The sequence below is a fragment of the Phocoena sinus genome, chromosome 1 (assembly GCF_008692025.1).
Source record: "Phocoena sinus isolate mPhoSin1 chromosome 1, mPhoSin1.pri, whole genome shotgun sequence".
In the NCBI taxonomy this organism is placed as follows: domain Eukaryota; kingdom Metazoa; phylum Chordata; class Mammalia; order Artiodactyla; family Phocoenidae; genus Phocoena; species Phocoena sinus.
In genome coordinates, this window is record NC_045763.1 from 104,745,879 (window position 1) to 104,767,622 (window position 21,744).

Genomic DNA, 21,744 nt, shown 5'->3' on the forward strand with positions numbered 1-21,744 from the left:
CAAGTGGCTTACAATAAAAAAACATTTCCTTAGAAGAACTGAAATAAAACATTAGGAGTTAACAACTTTTTTGTTAGAAATCTTAGAGTTTATCTTACTTTAATTTATATAAGTGATTCATATAATAATATTGTTTCTAAAAACTAATTGAAATAGGATTTTATAATCTGATTTATTCCTCTTTTGTGTTCTCAGTGGTAGTGACATTGCCTGTAAGTGGGCAGTTTTTTCATTCTTGGGGTATAAAAAAATCTTACTGTTTAATGTATAAAGAGAGAGAGAGAAAGAGGGACCAGATATATAGTATATCTGTATATTAAAATTTCCTGAGGGAGGCAATTAGAAAATAAATGTCTGAAAATGTTCCTTAGGGGGTTGGTCACAAAAAACAGTTTGAGACACACTGGTTTACTGGACTAGGTATTCCTAGAGTATGCATAACAGAATGTTTTTATAACCAATTAATCTCCAAAGTTTCCAAAGAGTGGAGAGGAGGAAAAAATAGAGGAAAGATAATTGAAAGATGTACATTTATAGGTTGGGGGAAAAGGAGCATCTCAAGAATGTTAGAATTCTCTACCACTAATTGATTATTAACATTTTGCCAAATTAATTAGTTCATTCATTCATTCTCTCTTCCCCCACCCCAACCCATATTATCTAGGTGAACAGAATATAGACACTCATTGCACTACATTGCACTATTTTCTCAAGTGTTTTCTAGGTGTGAACATTTTTGAAATAAAAGTTGGGGTTAAATGCTATCATCTCCACGTCCTATCTCTGTCACTCCTGTACCCTAATTCTATATTGGGGCCCTATTGAACCACAGTTTCTTGGTAACATGTTTTCTCTCACCTTTGGTCTTTTGCATGCATTGCTCCCTCTGCTTGGAGATATCATCTGGCCTCCCCATCTTCCTTCACACACAGCCTTTCCCTGGATAACTCCCGGAAACCTTCTAAGGTTTAACTTCCTCCGGGAAGCCCTCCCTGACTACTCAGCACCACTCAAGCCTAGGTTAAGAGTCCTGCATTTATTCCCTTTGTTGTGATTGTCCTTATTATTGCCCTTGCCATGTATTATTATACCTGTGCATTAAACTTAATCTGTCTTCGTTGCACTGTGAGTTCCTTAAAGGCAAGTATTATGACTTATTTTATTCATCTTTTTGTCCTCTGTGGTTATTATGGGGCCTCACACAATATTTATTAAATAAAGCAACAGTTAATTTTTCTAGGAGATGCATACTTTTTTTATATAATTCCATTTAAAAGGAAAAAAACAAAATCTTGATGTTTTATTTACCTTGTAAAGCTTTACTGCTGATAACAGTATAATTTCAGGTTAGATTTTTATAAATATTAAATATAGCTCCCAGATCCCCATTATTACCCCTGTAAAACTCTTGGTGAAATGTCCCTGACAATCCCAGGAGAAATTGGTTTGTTATTTCTCTCAGCTTCAACAGAACTGTCTTTCTGCCTCTGTATTATAGCATTCCGGGGGTGGGGTGGGGTGGGGAGATACCAAGATAGGAAGTTTGGAGTTTGGTGAGAGACTTATGAGTGATACTAAGCATTTTTCCTGACATTTGTATCATTTTTTTATAGTTTACAGTACACTTACTCCTCACAAAAGCCCTGCGAAGTAGACATTATTAACTCCTTTTTAAGGATGCTGCTAATAAAAGCCAGAATGTGTTATGAAGGTAAGAGAGTCTCTTTTTTTATTTTCTCGACTTTAGGCATTTCCCCCAAATCTGGGGTCCACTAATTTTAGATCTACAGCACCTTACCAAATTCTGCACTTCTCTTTTGTATAATATTGTGTAGGTACAACCCAAGCTGCAGCTTCACTCTTCAGCAGCAGGAACTACTCTCTAATGAATGATGTACTCCAGACTGAAAATTCCTCAAGTGAAATGCTTGAGATTAAGTAAGGTCAGTTGTTTTTCTAACTTATCAAATCTTTTGGTATATAATTCTATATATTTACCCAAGATGAAGGCTATGATTGCAGCTGTGTGTGCAGTGGACAGAGACTGGAAAGGGCATGCACAGACATAGTAATCATTATTAGGGTGGTGGATTTAGGAGTGATTTTTTCTCTATAAGTTAAAAATTGTATATAATTTTTAGAGTAGGTATGTACCCAAGGTATGTTGCACGTTAATTAAGGGAAGCTAATAGCCACCCATTTTGAATCTTACTAGGTTCTTAGCTAATTTAACTCACTCGTTGAGCAGCCATTTTCCCTCTGTCTTTCCATCTCCCATCGAGAAATCTCCCTCCCTCTCCTCTCAATAACATGCATAGTACTCTGCCAGAATCACTGATCAAACCACAGCATCATGCCACATTGACCCGGAAAGACTTGTTCCTCTATTTCTTAACTCTGTCGTTCCTCTGTTGCAAATCAGGCCTAATGAATTCTTGCTTTTCTCCTCCTGAAGCAAATTACTTTGTTCAGAAGAAGTCAGTCTTAAATTCTACCTTGCCTCAAAGGGGTGGTTCTTGGATCAAAAATCAAAAATTAAAATGAAACTGGAGGCAAGAGGATTAGTTTAGAGGCTGGGCAGTTGTTCACGTAAGAGAAGATGCTGAATTAGGCAGGAACAATAAGGATGAAGAGGAGTAGATGGATTATAGCGGCATTTGGGGAGTGTAATTGACAAGAATTGATGACCAATTAATAAGGATGTGTTAGGGATCAGAGATGACTCTGAGACCTCTAGCTTGGATGACTTAAGTAGATACCGCAACTCGCAAAAATGAGTTTGTTTTGGATATGTTTAGAATGAAATAACTTCAGATGGAGGTACTCAGTCAGTAGTTGGAACACGTCTGTATCAAGAGAAGGTGATGAAAACTGGAGATAAAAATTTGAGAATTATCAGATTTTTTTGGTAACTACCAAAAATGTATGTGATCTTTCAGTTAAAATGACCCTCTTCCTTTGGTGTAAATTACATCTGCTCCATAATATATGTTTGAGACATCTTTACTATTTTCATACTGTTAATGGTAGGATTCTGGACCATCATTTGCCCAGAGAGCAATTGAGTATCTGAAGCAGAGAGGAAAGTCAAAGGGAAGGAATTGATCATTTAGTGAACTCAGAAGCTATCTGTGCTCTGGGAATAAGAGACTGTGGGTGGTCTTCAAATGACAAGAGAACTTAGAGATCCACTTTCATGGCCCTTTCTGGCAGTCTAACTCCAGAGGGGTTTTTTTTGTTTTTGTTTTTAAATCACAGCTTGGGTCCTAATACAATCTGAGCAGAGAGTCCTGTAGGCCTCTTCTTTCCACCCCTGGCAGGGAGCTGGCTCAGTGTGGCCACACCCATGTGAAAGCTCTTAAACAAAGTTGGTCACCCTTTGTGCTGCCATTTCAACTGACCAATACTGAGGATTGCCTGACCCTCCCTACAATGGCTGATAGATAGGTAATGTGATTATTCTTTTTCCTTGACTGAGCAGGCTGTGCCTCTGGAGGGCCCTGGAAGCCCTTGACAGGAGAACGACCTAGTACAAGCTTCTGAGCTTTGGAGGATACCCTTTCTAACAAAGCCATTTCCTCAGGGGCCTTCCACAGCATCATAGTTGCCTGCTCTTCCTTTTCCTCCGAATATACAGAGCATTCGTGTGCAGAAGTGTCACTCTGCGCTGTAGTGGGAGCTGGGTGACTACTGTCGACTTGAACGCTTGGCCCTGACGAGTCCAGTGCAGCTACGCCCAGCCTAAGCGTTCTACTCTAACCACAGCTCAGAGGAGCGCTCTGCCCCTTCGAATCTGCTTGGAAGTTTGTTCCCCAAATAAGCCCTCTTTTTTTCTTAATTCAAAAAATTAAAAAAAAATTTAGTACAATTTTTAAAGGTTACTTTGCATTTACAGTTATTGCAAAATATTGGCTACATTCCTCATGTACAATACATCCTCGAGCCTATCTTATACCCAGCTGTTTGTACCTCCCACTTCCCCACCCCTGTATTGCCCCTCCCCCCTCCCCACTGGTACCCACTAGTTTGTTCTCTAAATCTGTAAGTCTGCTGCTCTTTTTTGATATATTCACTAGTTTGTTGTATTTTTTAGATTCCATATATAAGTGATAGTATTTGTCTTTCTCCAACTTATTTCACTTAGCATAATGTCCTCTAAGTCCATCCATGTTGCTGTAAATGGCAAAATTCTATTCTTTTTTATGACTGAGTAGCATTCTATTGTATATATATACACCACATCTTTATCCAGTCATCCACTGATGGACACTTAGGTTACTTCCATATCTTGGCAATTATAAATCATGCTGCTGTGAACATTGGGGTGCTTGTATCTTTTCAAATTAGTGTTTTTGTTTTTTTTGGGTACATACCCAGGAGTGGAATTGCCGGATCATATGGTAGTTGTATTTTTAGTTTTTTTCAGAAACCTCCATACTGTTTTCCACAGTGGCTGCACCAATTTACCTTCCCACCAACAGTGTACACGGGTTGCCTTTTCTCCACATCTTCTCCAACGTTTGTTACTTGTGTTCTTTTTGTTGATAGCCACTCTGACAGGTGTGAGGTGATATCACATTGTGGTTTTGACTTGCATTTCCCTGATGATTAGCAATGTTGAGCATCTTTTCGTGTGCTTGTTGGTCGTCTGCGTTTCCCTTTTGGAAGAATGTCTATTTAGTTCTTCTGACCATTTTTTCAACTGAAATATAGTTGATTTACAATGTTTTGTTAGTTTCTGCTGTACAGAAAAGTGATTCAGTTATACATATATATATACATATTCTTTTTCATATTCTTTTCCCTGATGGTTTATTACAGGATATTGAATATAGTACCTTGTGCTATACAGTAAGACCTTGTTGTTTATCTATTTTATATGTAGCAGTTCGTATCTGCTAATCCCAAACTCCTAATTTATCCCTCTCCCCCCATCTCCCTTTCCCCTTTGGTAACCATAAGTTTGTTTTCTATGTCTGTGAGTCTGCTATTGTTTCGTAAATAAGTTCATTTGTGTCATGTTTTAGATTCCATGTATGAGTGATATCATATGGTATTTGTCTTTCTCTTTCTGACTTACTTCACTTACTATGATAATCTCTAGGTCCATCCATGTTGCTGCAAATTCTTCTGCGCATTTTTTAATTGGGTTTGTTTTTTTGATGTTGAGTCGTATGAGCTGTTTATATATGTTTGATATTAATCCCTTATTGGTCATATCATTTGCAAATATTTTCCCCCATTCAGTAGGTTGGCTTCATTTTGTTGATGGTTCCCTTTGATGTGCAAAAAGTTCCCTGGTGGCGCAGTGGTTGAGAGTCCGCCTGCCAATGCAGGGGACACAGGTTCGTGCCCCGGTCCGGGAATATCCCACATGCTGCGGAGCGGCTGGGCCCGTGGGCCATGGCCGCTGAGCCTGTGCGTCCGGAGCCTGTGCTCTGCAACGGGAGAGGCCACAACAGTGAGAGGCCCGTGTACCACAAAAAAAGAAAAAAAAGAAAAAAGAAACTTTTTAGTTTAATTAGGTTCCATTTGTTTATTTTTGCTTTTGTTTCCTTTACATTAGGAAATGGATCCAAAAAGATATTGCTGTGATTTATGTCAAAGAGTGTTCTGCCTCTGTTTTCCTCTAGGAGCTTTATAATATTTGGTAGTACATTTAGGTCTTTAATCCATTTTGAATTTATTTTTGTGTGTGGTGTCAAATAAGCCCTCTTATATTTACATTCTGTAGCACTAGAGTTAGTGTCCCTTTTGCATGACTTTGTTTTGTTTGTGTCCCTTTTGCATGACTTTGACCAACACACAGATGTTTCACTCTACAAGGACTGCAAAAAGGATTTTAGTGAGAAGGATAGAAAAAAGAAAAAAGCTGTTTTCTATCCTCAGAGCCCGAGGACAGAAAAGACTGTAGTCTACATCTAGCCCAAAGACAGCCTTAGTTCTCAGCAATTTAGTTTAGTCACATGGAGCCACACTGCCCTGTCACTCAATTCTACTTGTTTGAAGATTGGACCCACACTGGTTTTACTTTTCGTCTTTTCATGCTCTGTGGTCTTTTGTGACATTTAAAATAGTAACCTGTGGTTTGCGGAGGCCATTAGCCAATTCAGTTCCCTTAACAGCATCCACCTGCTGAGCCATTGTGCTCTAGTCTTCAAGTGTCCTCTGACCTGGTTTGAAGCAGTAGCTCTTTGGACAAGGCTTTCTCTTGTGTCCCAACTGTTCAAATATTAAACATCTATTCTTGGTCAAATAGGGAGAAAAAAGCTAAGTTGGTCACATCTTTCCTATTATGGTTGCCTTGATATTCAGTTGCCCTTCCCAACCCATATTTAATACTTAATAATAGCTAATTTTATTAGTTGCTTCTTCTGTGCCAGTGTTACGGACTGAACTGTGTTCCCCAACATTCATATGTTGAAGTCCTACGCCCCAGTACCTCAGAATGTGACTGTATTTGGAGATAGGGCCTTTAAAGAGGTGATTAAGGTTAAATGGAGTAATATGGGTGGACCTTAATCTGATATTACAGGTGTCCTTATAAGAAGAGGAACAGACGCCAAGGATGCATGTACACAGAGAAGAGACCATGTGAGGACACATTGAAAAGGTGGCCATCTGCAGGCCAAGAAAAGAGGCCTTAGGAGGAACCAAACCTGCTGACACTTTGATCTTGGATTTCTAGCACCTAGAACTATGAGAAAATAAATTTCTGTTGTCTGAGCCACCCACCGCCATCTCCAGGGAATAGCTGGGTGAATATATTTGCAAGTAACTATTCTTTTTCCTTTCCTATATATACTGGTTAAAATTGTAGGTCTCACAGGTTATCAAAAGTTCAGAAACAGATATAAGTATACATATAAGAACATGCAATATAGTAAAATATTTAAAAAGTCAGTAGGGGTAAGGATGAGTTAATTAAGAAATAGTATTGGAGAATCACTTGAAAAAACAACATTTAACTCCCTTACCTCACAGATTATACAAAAAAATTAACTTCAGATGGAATAAAGATTTAAATGTTGAAAAAGAAACATGGAAATACTAAAATATAAAGATTAATATTTTAATGTAATCCAGGGTACAGAAGGCATGTTTAAACATATATAAACATAAGTACTAAAAGAAGAAACTTTTAAAAATGGAAAAAATTGATAGATTTGATTGCATAAAAAGTGTGGTTGGTCCTGGCAGAGTGGACAGGACCATTTGTGGTCCAGTGCTCAACATTTGTGAATTCAAGGAAGAACTTATAATAATTAAACATGTTCTTTCCAGGTATATTTGAGGCCAAACAACATGGAACATATAAACTGGTCTCAAGAGACATTTTGGATCATCTGGTAAAGACAACTATAGCAGATTACAACCATCTTCTGAAGTCTTGGAGACAGTCCCCAAGGAACTTTTGGGAACACATGAAGGTGACGTTAGAGTGAGTTAGGAGGAGGCTTACAATTTCACTGCCAGCCCCTTTGTGAGTTAGGGAAGGGCTTTGGTGGAAATGCCCAAGTGTAATTTAGGAATCATTGCAGTCTCCTCCAGGGAGAAGGGCCGTCTTCCTTACAGATGGCTTCAGATCTTCATGAGCAATGAAGCTGAAAGCTCCCAATGAGTCCTCATAGTTTAATATATATAATAACACAATAGCCAATATTTATATAATGTTACAGATATTTATAGCACTTTTACACATGACCATACTTTTTCAGAAATAGTATGGGTGGGTTGTGATGAGAGATTTGAGTTTGAATGCTTTTTCAACCTGTTGGCTTATATGATCTTTGGTAAGTTACTTAACCTCTCAGGACCTGTTTTCCCCTCTGTAAAATGGTGATGGTGATGGTGCTAGGGTCAAGGTGATACCCACCTTATAAGATAAGGACTGAATGAGACAAATACCTAGTATGATGTTTGAGACCTAGGAAGCACTTGATTTCCTTTCTCTAAAGATGGTTATTTGCGTCAGTAGACCTCACATTTCCACAGTAGTTATATGTGTATGAAGGTAACATATTCATATATGTCTCACGTTACACAGTGATTCTTAACTCCCGCAGTGGGGGTGGAAGTGGTGATGCCTGTATTGTTAAAGAGCACCCCCGCACCCTCAGTGAGAGTCCTTGGTCTACACTTGACACCCCAAGGATCTCTCTCTAGTTGGATATTTTTACTCCTGCTTTACTTCAGTGACGTGAGGATTATTTACCTCTGTGGGAAGACAGCACATTAAGCTAATGAAAAAGGTAGTCGAGAAATTACCTTCTCATGTGTGGCTAGATGCCAGGGAGCATTGTTTTCTTGGGGTGAGGGGGTGCCTGTGGGGAAGTTGTGATGGAAAGAATGGTGGAAAGACAGAATACTCAGGGTCTAGAGGACTGTTGATTGGGCTGTATGGGAGAAAATGGATAAAAGGGAAGGTGAGAGGAACTGAAGACAATTGTCATTTTTCTCACAGATCCTCATTTAGCAGTCTGTGACTTGGCTTCTTCTGGGGTACCTACTGCCTCTAAATAGGAACTGCTGTCTTTATGCTGTAAACTTGTCACATTTCCAGTCTCACCTACCCTAGGTATGAGACCTGGACCTACCACTTGGGTCGTATACGGTTATCTGACTCATCAAAGTCATATTAAGTACCATAAGGTCCTGGAATTTTATCCGTCAAAGCCTAATAGTTCTCCTTATAGTGACACATAATGGTGACAAATAAATTTTGGGAACTGCAAATATGGAAGGCAAAGAGAGAAAGGAAATGGTTTCAGTTTGCTATGAACTGCTTACAGGCTAGATTAACTGAGCATCACTTTTGGCTTATTGTAAAGAAGGGATATAGGACTAAGCTATCCATAAAGTTCTTATTCGAAGTATCCTTTAGAGTTTTGGGTAAGGGACCTTATAATTGAAAATGCTAAGGATACTTCTTAGGCCAGGCAATTAGATTTGAACTGAAGAGATAAGAAAATGCTGCAGGTGAAATTATGACTTTGAGAAGAGAGAGGCATATCATTATCTGGGGGAGCCTTGCCGTTCATTAGACACAGAGGCTCCTATAGTGGTAACTACAGACACCCCCGCTTCTAAGTTGTGACTTAACTGCTTTGGCCCAGAAGATGCTATCAGTAAACAAAGCTTCCTGGGAATGTCTGCTTGATCCTCTTAAGAGCAAGTTTCCAAAGACTGCCTAGGCCCCCATCCTTATTTTGTCGTCATCTTCAAACTGTCCAAGTGCTCAGCAATGAGGAGCAATAGACAAAAACAACGTGCGATTTTGTGTTAAATTGCATGTATAGACTAGAGAAGAGTAAAATCATAGTGCACAGGACCACTCAAAGACAGCTTCATGGGAAAGAAGAATTTATGCTCGAGAGAGATAGAACTTAAAGAAAGACAAGAGAGCATCTCTAAGGTTCTGTTTCTGTGACTGTTAATTTTTACTCATGGCTCCCATACTGAAACTCCTGGAGATGATTGATGTGAAAGAGGAAATAAGACAGTGTTAGAAGGAGCAAGGTGCTCAGGCGTATAGTAAGACAGTCTGAATTAGAGCAGCTGGTTGGATGTATGGAGACTTTACCAGCTGGAGGGAGATTAGGAATTACAAATTTCATTAATAGAACCAAAGCACATCACAGATGCCATCAGGCAGAAGCCTTATTATGCAGTAATGACCCCCTGCACGCCCCATCCCCCAATTGACAATGCACAGATTGCGGTCACTGTACACTTCCAACAAATCTGGGTATAGCTTGTAGCCAGTACTTCTCCTTGAAGTTTGACTTGTTCCCTCAAATTGTTAATACTTCTGAAATGTTTTAGCTTTTGGCATCTGGATTTGAGCTTCCCTAGATGTTTGTGGTGTACATCATATTCTCGTCTTTGTACTTCAGTTAATACGGTGCCTCTGGTGTCTAATGCCTCTGCACGTATCACTATGTGGTCATGGACAAGGCCAAAGAATTAACCTGGGTTGGGAGTCGTTATGCTTTCACAGTTTACTTTCTCAGTTTGGTTCAGCATTATTCTCTTCTTGCAAACGGCCGTTTGGGAAGAAGCTGGGAATGCAGCAGAGTTATTTCAGAAGTCCCCTGGGAATTTGCTCTTTAGCAATTAAATTATCTTTAGACTTTATTCCAACTACCAGTGTGATTTTGAGCAAGTTATATAGCCTGAGGATAGCCAGTTACCCACACTTCACCCTGGGCCTCTGAATCTTCATCTGAAAAGTGAAAGGACTAGGAAAGAGGATTTTGAGGTCCTTCCACCTTTAAGATTTTGAGAATTTGATAATTCCTGACTAGTAAGAATCAGATTGTTTTGATACTAGAGCAGTGGGTTTGTCCACCCGTGTGTATTCTCCCACATTCATCTGCCTCAAGTCTACTGTCACCACTTATTGTCCCAGGTGGAGACTCGGCAGGCTGGTAAAGCCTAATGTAGTTTCCTTAAGAAACTAGACCCAGCCACCTTGCCCATACTCACAGGCTCCTGTCATTCCCTCCCATTCATTTATCCATTCATTCATCCGTTCATTCAACAAACATTTATTGAAGGCCCGTTATGTGCTATGTACTAATCTTTAAAACCTGATGTATGGCTTTTTATCCATTTTCCCTTATACTCGCGCTCTTTGACAAACTAGGCAGACAACAGCCTAGGAAATGTATATTCAGTCATTCTCTTGAATGGTCAGAACTCTAAAATCAAGTTTTCTATAACAAAATGTAATACAGGCACAGTAGGTCCAAAGTGCCAGGGAGGCAGTGGTCAACATGCAAAAAGTGTGGGAAGGGGCCTGGCAAGAAAACATTCTTTTCCATCAAAGTTTCATTCCTCAGGGCCTCATTTCAAAGGTTCATTGCCCCTGCTTTCAGAAATCTCTGTTTCAAGGAAGTTACATGTTTTTGCTGCCTTAATTTGAATTTTGACTAGGCAGAGTGCTGAGATCTAAATTCAGACTGAGAGAACTTGTGATGGAACTCAGGCAGCTCTCTCACAGGACTTGATTTGTAGAGTAGAAAGGAAAGGAACGTAGAAGCTCAACCAGCTGAAGATAATCCATCAGAATTCCTGGTTGCCTGAAACTGAGTTCTGGCTCTCTGTGCTGAGGCAGCAGCCAAAGAGAGAGAAACTAATGCCTAATTTTAGGAAGCAAACAGGTTTGTTTGCTCCCCTGTTTTCTAGATCCTTTTCTACTCTACATTAGGGTTTCTTAATCTCAGCACAATTGACATTTTGGGCTGGATAATTCTTTGTTGTGGGTGGCTGGCCTGTATGTTGTAGGATGTTGAGCAGCATCCCTGGGTTCTGTCCACTAGATGCCAGTAGCACCTCCAAGTTGTGACAACAAAATTGTCTCCAGAATTTCCAAGTGTCCCCTGAGGTGGTGCAAAGTCACCTGATTGTGTCCCACTGCTGTAGATGCTGGTGAAAGCTGAGGTCATCACTGTCCGTGCAGGATATGAAGTAGAAGCCTCAGACCCTGTGATGGCAGGATATCACACACAGTGAAGATGAGAGGTCTTCTTTTCCTGGACCATTCAAGGATGAACATCATCTGAGAAGTAAAGTAGCATTAGTTTGTTTTAAAAATCAGGTGTTCACATAGTTTAGAAAATCAGTGTTGCCCAACTACATTTTTTATGTTAAAATTATGATGATTTTCCACATATCTTAAGCACGTGTCAGGTGGGAGGAGATGCCAGGGCACTTTCGCATTGTAAATGAAAAGTGAATCATTTGACCCATCACTAAAATACAGCTACCTCTGAATTGTGAAGTGGCAGCTGACTAGCAGCTTCTTACTGAATCCACCAGTTTAATTTGTGGATTATAAAATGTGGATATATTGCAATCAAAACTTTCTAGAAACTTCCTCAGAGCAACATTACAGCAATATAGCTAAAGATTCTGAGACAAATGAGATGCAGTATCCCATTCTCTCACTCCCTGGATGGGGATGGGGAGGTCCCTGAGATATGGGGATATACTTGTCTCTACATTCACTTTACTTCAGAGTCTAATACACTTCTCTAGTTCAGATGAATTGTTTCCCAACTTTTCATATATGTCTTTGAAGATAAATTTATCTTCTTCATATTGAAGTCTTCTGTGGGTTGCTTTTGGCTTCTTCTTCTTGACGTTATTTGTTCACTCCTGAGTTCTAGACATAAATTCATTTCTCCCCAGAACTATAAAACTAGGTCATATCTTGTGGTGAAATAGTTCTGCAGATTCCTGGAATTCTGAAAATAACAGCAATAGGATACCATTACAGCCATTCAACAAACATTTAGCAAGAACTGAGTCTCCCTTCCACTTGTTTTTCTGTATTTTGATGATATTCTATTGAGGCCACATGGTATCATGGGTTGCTAGGGGAAAGGAGATGGCTTGAATCTTCCCTTAAGGAAAGGGATCATCCTCAGAGCAAACAGGAACTGAGGGGAACTATGGGCAGGCTCCTAGATAGAAGTGGAAAGGTGGCTTCTATCTGAGTTCTCAACCAGGCAATGTGTGTGACCTAAAGTGTCATGATCAGTTATAATATGTATCTCAAGTAATGATCTCTTCATTTATTTTTTTTAAAATTGATTTAAGGTTATCCCTCTGTAATTCTAGAGAGAAAGAGATGGAGCTGCAGCTAACCAGGTAACAGTATATAACCCTTTGTGTACTGCATGTGAACATGTATGTCTTGGTTTATTTAAAAAAAAAAAAAGACTGCAAATTTTACTGCTCTAAGGGAATACAAGATAAAGATGAATAAGCTATAATTTATAGGTCAGATTATCTAGTCACAGTATATTAAAAACTCATTTCCTTGTGGGAATCAAGGAAAGAAGAAAGGGCTCCTTCTACTAATGAGATACTCAAAGGATAGTTTCCTTAGGGAAATCTCCCTCCAGTGATAACCATGGAGGTCGGAAATGATGGAAACTGGCAGATTTCCTTACAAAGAATCTGTTTTGTGCACTTCACCATAGTGTTTGGAGAACAGGAGAAAGAATGAAAAGCAGATCAAGAGATCCCCAGCCAAGATGGTGGAGTAGAAATACCCTGAGCTCACCTCCTTTCACAGGCACACCAAAATCACAACCATTTGCAGAAAAACCATCGATGAAAAAGACCAGAGCCTACCAGAAAAGATCTTCTACAACTAAAGACATAAAGAAGGAACTACAATGAGACAGGTAGGAGAGGCAGACTCAACGATATAGTCAAGTCTCATACTCCCAGGTGGGTGACCCACAAACTGGAGGATAATTACATTGCAGAGGTTCTCCCAAAGGAGTGAGAGGTCTGAGCCCCATATCAGGCTCCCCAGCCCAGGAGTCCTGCACCAGGAAGACAAGCCCCCAGAACATTTGGCTTTGAAGGCCAGTGGGGCTTACTTTTAGGAGAGCCAAAGGGCAGGAGGAAGAGCGACTTCACTCTTAAAGGGTGCACACAAAATCTCACATGCTTTGGAACCCAGGGCAGAAGCAGTAATCTGATAGGAGCCTGGGTCAGACATACCTGCTGATCCTGGAATGTCTCCCAGAGAGGCAGGAGGCAACTGCATATCACCCTAGGAACACAAGAAGTGATGGCAGCCATTTTGGGGAGCTCCTACCATGTAGACACTGGTACTGGCAAATGCCATTGCGAAACTCTCCTTCTAGCTCATCAGCACCAAGACCTGGCCCCACCCAACAGCCTGTAGTCACCAGTGCTGGGATGCCTCAGGCCAAGCAGCTAACTGGGCAGGGACACAGCCCCACCCATCAGCAGACTGGCTGCCTTAAGACCACCTGAGCCCATGGCTGCCTCTGGACATGGCCTTACCCACCAAAGGGCCCAGGACCCAGCTCCACCCACCAGTGGGCAGGTACCAGCCCCAGAATCCCCTGGACCCTGATGCTGCCCTCCAGGAAGCCTATTCTAGCCTCTGGGCCAGCTTCATCCACAAGGGGGCAGACACTAGATGCAAGAAAACCACAATCCCAGAGCCTGAAGACCTAGCCTGCCACCAGCAGGCCAGACCCTGCCTTGGGGAGCAGCTGGGCCCCAGCCCTAACCACTAGCAGGCCAACGCAAACTTTGAGACACCCCAGACCCAACTGTGTCAGGAACTGCACCCACGCCCCCCCCCCCCCCCCAGCAATCCAAGACCAGCCCTGGGACCCCTGGGCCCTGCAGTTGGACTCTAGGACATGGCTTTGCCCACCAGTAGACCGGCACTAACACCCTTGCTTCACCCATCAGTCGACAATATTACCAGAGTTTTCTGGACCCTGACTCCATCCACTCATGACCCAGCACTATCCCTGGGTCCCTGTGGGGGTTCTGCAGTCAGCTGCCTCTGCAGCCAGCAGCCTCCACATGAGACAGGGCCTGGCAACGTTGGACCAAGGGCTAACCAAGCTTACTAGACCTCCCACGTAGTCAGCCTGCGACAACAGGAGGACCCATGCAATCCTCATATGAAGAACTCTAGGGCATACAGCTTGAGTGATGAGAGAGGAGTGTGCTGTTGGGACGCATAGGAGGTCTCCCACAAAATATCACTTCTCCAAGGTCGTAAAATGTAACCAACCTACCAGATACATAAAAATACAAACAGCAAGGTAGCAAAATGAGGTGACAGAGGAACGTGTTCCAGATGAAGGAACAAGATAAAACCCCAGAAGAACAACTAAGTGGAGATAGGCAATCTACCTGAGAAGGATCTCAGGGTAGTGATTGTAAACATGATCAAAGAACTAGGGAGAAGAATGGATCCAAAGAGCGAGAAGTTAAAAGTTTTTAACAAAGAGTTAGAAAATATATATTGATAGAACAACCAAACAGATGAAGAATACAATAACTGAAATGAAAAATATACTAGAAGGAATCAACAGTAGACTAAATGATGGATCAGTGAACTAGAAGACAGTAGTGGAAATCACTGACGCTGAACAGAAAAAGAAAAAGGAATGAAAAGAGGACAGAGACCTCTGGGACAACATCAAGTGTACTAATATTCACATTATAGGGGTCCCAGAAGGCAAAGAGAGAGAGAAAGGAACTGAAAACATATCTGAAGACATAATAGCTGAAAACTTCACTACCCTGGGAAAGGAAATAGACATCCAAGTCCAGAAAGTGCAGGGAGTCCCATCCAGGATTAACCCAAAGAGGAATACACCAAGACACGTTGTTATTAAAATAGCAAAAACTGAAGATAGAGAATATTAAAGGCAGCAAGGGAAAAGCAACAAATAACGTACAAGGGAACTCCTATAAGGCTATCAGCTGACTTTTCAGCAGAAACTCTGCAGTTCGGAAGGGAGTGGCACAATATATTTAAAGTGATGAAAGGGAAAAACATACAACCAAGAATACTCTAGCCAGCAAGACTGTTGTTCAGATTTGATGGAGAGATCAAAAGCTTTACAGGCAAGCAAAAGTTAAGAGTTCAGCACTACCAAACCAGCTTTACAAGAAATGTTAAAGGAACTTCTTTAAGTTAAAAAGAAAAGGCCAAAACTGGAAACATGAAAATGATGAAAGGAAAAAGCTCATAGGTAAAGGCAAACATAAATGTAGGAAATCATATCATGCACAAAGCTAGTAAGAAGGCTAAAAGACAAAAGTAGTAAAAATCATCTACATCCTCAGTAAGCAGTTAAGGGATACACAAAACAAATAGATGTAAAATATGGTATCAAAAACAGTAATCATGAGGGAAGGAGAGTACAAATGCAGGGTTGTTAAAATGCATTTGAAATTAAGAGATCAGCAACTTAATACAATCATGTATATATATATATAGATTGCTATATAAAAACCTCATGGTAACCACAAATTGAAAACCTATGCGAGATACACAAAAAAGTAAAAGGAATCCAAGCATAACACTAAAGATAGTCATCAAATCACAAGAGAAGAGAACAAAAGAAGAAGAAAGGGACAAGAAAGAAACAAACCCCTAACAATTAACAAAGTGGCAACAAGAACACATACATATCAATAATTACTTTAAATTTAAATGGACTAAATGCTCCAGTCAATAGACATAGAGTGGCTGAATGGATAAAAGAACAAGACCTGTATACATGCTGCCTACAAGAGATTCACTTCAGATCTAAAGACACACAGACTGAAAGTGAGGGGATGGAAAAAGTTATTCCATGCAAATTGAAATCAAAAGAAAGCTGGGGTGGCAAAACTTATATTAGACAAAATAAGCTTTAAAATAAAGACTGCTATAAGAGACAAAGAAGGACACTGCATAATGATCACGGGATCAATCCAAGATGAAGATCTAACAATTGTGAATATATATGCATCCACCATAGGAGCACCTAAATACATAAAGCAAATGTTAATGGACGTAAAGGGAGAAATCAGCAGTAACACAGTAATAGTCGGGGACTTTAACACCTCACTTACGTCAATGGACAGATCTTCCAGACAAAAAATCAGTAGGGAAACACGGCCTTGAATGACAACATTAGACGAGATGGCCTTAATGTCTATATCTATATCTATCTATCCATATATATATAGATAGACAGATAGATATCACATTTCATTCAAAAGCAGAATACACATTCTTTTCAAGTGCACATAGAACATTCTCCAGGATAGATCACAGGCTAGGCAACAAAACAAGCCTTGGTACATTTTTAAAAATTGAAATCATATAAAGCATCTTTTCCAATCACAGTGCTATGAAACAAAAGAAGTCAACTACAAGAAAAAAAGACTGCAAAAAAAAAAAAACACACCGAAACATGTGGAGGCTAAACAGTATGCTACTAAACAACCAATGGGTCAATGAAGAAATCAGAGGAAATAAAAAAGAAATACCTAGAGACAAATGAAAATGAAAACACAATCCAAAAATCTACGGGACACAGCAAAAGCAGTTCTAAGAGGGAAGTTTATAGCAACACAAGCTTACCTTGGGAAACATGATCTGACCCGATCCCACAACAGCCCCATAAGAAAGGGTTTCCTCTGATTTCGTTGTTTGCATACCACCTTCGCAATTTTTATAATATCCATGTACTACCTTTTATCTAAGTATACAACTTTATATTTGTATTTCAACCACTTTTTTTTAATACATCTTTATTGGAGTATAATTGCTTCACAATACCATGTTAGTTTCTGTTGCACAACAGAATGAATCAGCCATATACATACACATGTCCTCATATCCCCTCCCTCTTGAGCCTCCCTCCCATCCTCCCTATCCCAACCCTCTAGGTCATCTCAATCACTATTTTTTAAAATAAGTGTAAAAATTTTTTTACCACACTCAAAAAAGCAAAGCAGATCAACAGATTTTTGTCTGCCCTTGAGGACTTAACAATCTAGGCAAGGAATATATGTGCCTTAGAGAGTGTAAGATATTATAAATTATACATGCTCACCAAGGGGATGTGAGATAAAAGGACCAGCAGGAAATGGGTGAAGGAAGTGTGGACCTGAATTAGCATAGAGTGGAGGAGATTTCCAGGAAGGGGCAGAGAGAGAGGGAGCAAGGCCAGAGAGCAGTAGTAGGTAGCTGAGAGAAGGAGGAACCTTAGGGAGAGAAACTTAGAGAGCTGTGACTGCATAGCTGAGGACTTTAACTTTGATATACTAGTGCCCAGAGAGTCACTTTAGGTTGCAGAGTAAAGGACTGCTGTGATGAAAACAGCATTTGAAAAATTTTATTCTGGCACCTTGTTTCCTATCACCTGAAACAGAGGGAGGAGCAAGTACAAGGTTTTAGAACTAGTCGGGGCGTGAGATGATTAGGGTCAATCTGAAAGACAACATGGGCAAATGCTGTAGAGCTTGGTAACAAATTGACCTGAAGGACAGAGGGGGACAAAAATAGCTCTAAGGTTGTGAGCCTGGTGCATGGTGGCAGTGCCACTGAGTAATGTGGTAGTGTTGACTGTAACTTCACAAGCTCAGTCGTATACAAATTCCACATGCAGAAGAATATTCAGAAGGAGATGTCCTACCAGTAATTAGAGCCAAAGGAGTGAAGTGAGAGTGGGAAGTCTTAGCAAGAGGGCTAGTTGGTGAGTGCTTTGTCAAGTCTCCAGTCAACAGGGGCTTTGTTGAGGGGGGCTGGGAGGAGGCCACTTATGTGAGCGATTATGCTCATGTCATGATGTTTCATTGTGAAATCCAGAGTAATGAGTCAGGGCCAAATATCTCTTTCTCTTCAATAAGAGATGTTTGCCTTCAAGGATGACTGAATAAATGAAAAGGTGTTTGAATTTACACAAATATTTGAACTGCATAGAGTTGTTTTTCCTGTACGTCTGTCAGTGAGGTCTCTACTCTTTGTTAACAAATGCTTACCTTTCACAATAGCAGTGGAAATAGTGCCTACTGCCCTGACGTTATTAAATGTTTCTCTCTGGGGCTGGTGCTGGGAGCTGCTTGATTCCTGTTAGGGACACAAACACACATAGTGGCTCCCCGACACCATTCGTGATTCATCTCACCTGTCGTACCAGTGACTCTGCATATTTCTGTGTAGCCAAGGTGCATTATTTTAGCATCAGGTAAGGGCAGAGAGGCAGGAGTACCCAGGTGATGGCAACAGAAGAGACACACAGGGAAGCCTTTGAGTTCAGCAGCTGGAGGTGACTTCGCCTTTTATTCTCAGAGTCTGTAAAGGAAGAGAAAAAAGTTCAGGGTCATAGAGGAAAAGCTGGATGTCTCCCTCATATGGCTGGTTAGCAAAGAAAAATACCCCCAAAAAACAGAACAAATTGTTCCTAATATAACTTGTGCCCTAATTTGAGGGCAGTTTTGTACCCCATTCTCTACCTTTCTGTAACTAGCTTAAAAGCAGAGCTTTCCCTTTCTGCAAAGAAGTTCCATTCTCTCGTCCACTCCAGTGAGCACTCAGCTAAATGAAAAACGAATCCAATAAACACATTGCTATTGGTTACCAAATAAAGAATAGGTTAAACCAACAGCCATGGCCAGTCCTTGGTGTCAGACACATTTTTTTCCCTCTAGGCAGTGACCTTTACAGGTTCTGTGTCATTTGCTTTCATCACACCGCTACAGAGTAATGAGAAAGTATTGTTCTCATTTTGAAGTAGAGAAAGGCAGAAGTGAAGAAATTAAATTTCTCTTTATTTTCTCCCTCGACAGTCCAGTGTCATTTAGCTCATTTCAGCTCTGATACTTACTAGCTGTGTGACTTCAGGCAAGTTTAGGCAAGTTACTCTATATGTGCTACAGTTTCTTCATCTATAAAATAGGGCCAAAATAATAACAATCAACTTCATAGGATTCTTGTGAGGATTAATGAGTTAATACAAGTAAAGCACTTAGAACCTGGCACCATAGTAAGCGTTCAGTATTAGCTGTCAAGACAATAACAGTAACCCCACTCAAGCCTAATAAACATTACTTCCATTAAGCTGATCATTTTCCAAATCCACCTCCTTAGCCCGAATTCTGTCCTAAATTCCACATCTGTATTTACAGTTGCTACTATATGTCAGTTAAAAATATAATTATTCAGCAAATATTTTTGAGCACCTGTTGTTTGAGTTCAAAGGAGTCCAATAAATACCCTCTCCCCAGCTGAGTTCTGAACCAATTAAAGAGCAAGACAAAGTGAGGCAACTGGAAGACTAAAATCACCTTTATTCCTGATAAATCTGATAATAAAGGATTAAGCTTTGTCTGCAGGGAAGTGGGCTGCAGCCCAGACTTCCCCAGTGACAGGCAGCACAAGACTGGGGCAGGCTTCCTCCCACAAGGGCAGATTCTACCCCTGAAAATTGTTGGCTTAGAGGAGAAGAGTAGAATGTATACTTCTGGTTAGCTAGAGAGAAAAGGAAAAATGAGGAGCTGAGCTATTTATACCCAGCTTCTCCTAATAAACTCACTAATCGGGAAAGTTAATTTCTCTTCCTCTGGGGAAGAGTGAAAGAGGAGAGAAGAGAGACTAGAAGGGTTATGTTGGTGGGGATCTCTTCCCGTGGAAGGAAACGTGGAGGAGGGATGAAGCAGTCTCCCCCAGACTTGGTGTATGTTGGGTAATGTGCTAAGCATTGGACATCTCTACCTTTGTACATAGTGGGCACTTTCAACTCAACAGCTCTAAAATCTTCATCTTTTTACCAGACATGTTGCTTTTCCTACATTTTCATTTTTGTTGTTGGTAGCATTACTAACCTCCTAAGCAACCTGGATATAGCAATATCAGACCCCTTTTGACTTGTTCCTTCTCTTGTCCTTCACATTTGTGTCACCAAGGCCTGTAGGTTATTTTCTTCATTAACTTTTGATTCTCCCACCTTTCCTTCCCGTTGTCGCTGCCCCAGTTAAGGCCCTCATAATTTCTCCCCTGGACATTGACATAGGCTTCTGACTTCATGCCTTCCTAGTCTATCAAAACCATTCTTTTCCTTCAAAACCCAGCTTGAACTCTTCCTCATCTATTGAGCCACTACAGTCATAATTAACTACTCTTTCCTGTGGGTACCGTATCCACACTGATTAGCTTCTCTTATGACAACTGTGCTATTCATCTCAGTGTTTCATGGGACTTACAAATTACTTTGTATATATTTGGCACTAAATAGATACTTGTTGAATGAATGACCCAGATTAGCAGTATAGTTAGAGCTAACACAGGATATAAACCTCATGGCCTCATTCAGTTGTTTAAAAACTTACTTTGTGCATGGTAAGAAGGAATTATGTTATTTTATCTTAATTTTGAGCTATGTCATGCTTCTAAAAGTTGGATATAGTCCTAGTACTGGTACATGGAACACTTGTTCTGATGTATCCTATAAGCACGTATGGAAAAAGAACCTGCTCACCGAATAAAAGCTGTGCCCAATTTCTGTGGTTTGTTTGATTATTGCCATTTCTATTAGAAGACATTAGTTATATAGTCTGGAGCTTTTAATTGAGATCTAAACTCAAATACTGTTGTTAACACTCATTGTTTTAAATGCCTAATGCTTATTTCCCCCTTCTCTTCTGGGAAGGCCTTCCATCCAGGTACTGCCTCATTGGTCTAAGTATGGGCAGCTGACCCAAGTTGAGCTGTTCTGGGAATATATTCAATAGAATCAGACTGAGGGATTGAGCTTCAGTCTAGTTACTCTCTTGAGTGAAAGAGACTTTTAAAGGTAGGAGCTCTTGGCAACTATATTCTGCCCTATAGACTAAAACAAGAGAGAGTAAATTAGAGAGCAAAGAGAATAAAGTAGAAATGAGAGACAAAGAATGGAATTTAAGTTCTTGGATCCAGCTGTTATTGAAGCCACACTGCACTTTCTGTCCTTGGTTTCATGAGACATCCTAATACCCTTCTAATAACTTCCTTCTTTTAGCTTAGGCTTCAGTTGGTTTTGTTTTCTGTTATAGGCAACTACAAGTGTTCTAATTGGTACAGTCACAGGATAGTGGAAGAGCTCTCTCTTTCTCATATATATGATTTTTTATTAGATACCTTTTTATTGTGGTAAAAAACGTAATATGAAACTTACTATCTTAACCATTTTAAGTGTACAGTTCAGTAATGTTAAGTATATTCACATTCTTGTGAAAAAAACCTCCAAAACATTTTCATTTTGCAAATCTGAAACTATACCCATTAAACAACAACTCAGTATCCTTTCCCCTTGGCCCCAGCTCCTGGTAACCGTCATTGTACTTTGTTTCTATGAATTTGATTACTTCAGATACTTTATAAGTGGAATCAAGTGGTAGAATCAAATATTA

The 21,744-nt window shown here is 40.2% G+C and overlaps 1 protein-coding gene across 1 annotated transcript in view; it reads right to left on the reverse strand.

Annotated features, from left to right (window-relative positions):
• Nucleotides 1–18,379: 18,379 nt before the first annotated feature.
• Nucleotides 18,380–21,744, reverse strand: part of VTCN1 (V-set domain containing T cell activation inhibitor 1) — a 49,790-nt gene continuing 46,425 nt past the window's right edge. The window contains 1 exon segment of the mRNA XM_032647793.1: nucleotides 18,380–18,652. Coding sequence (XP_032503684.1) covers nucleotides 18,531–18,652 — 122 coding nt within the window. The 3' untranslated portion in view covers nucleotides 18,380–18,530.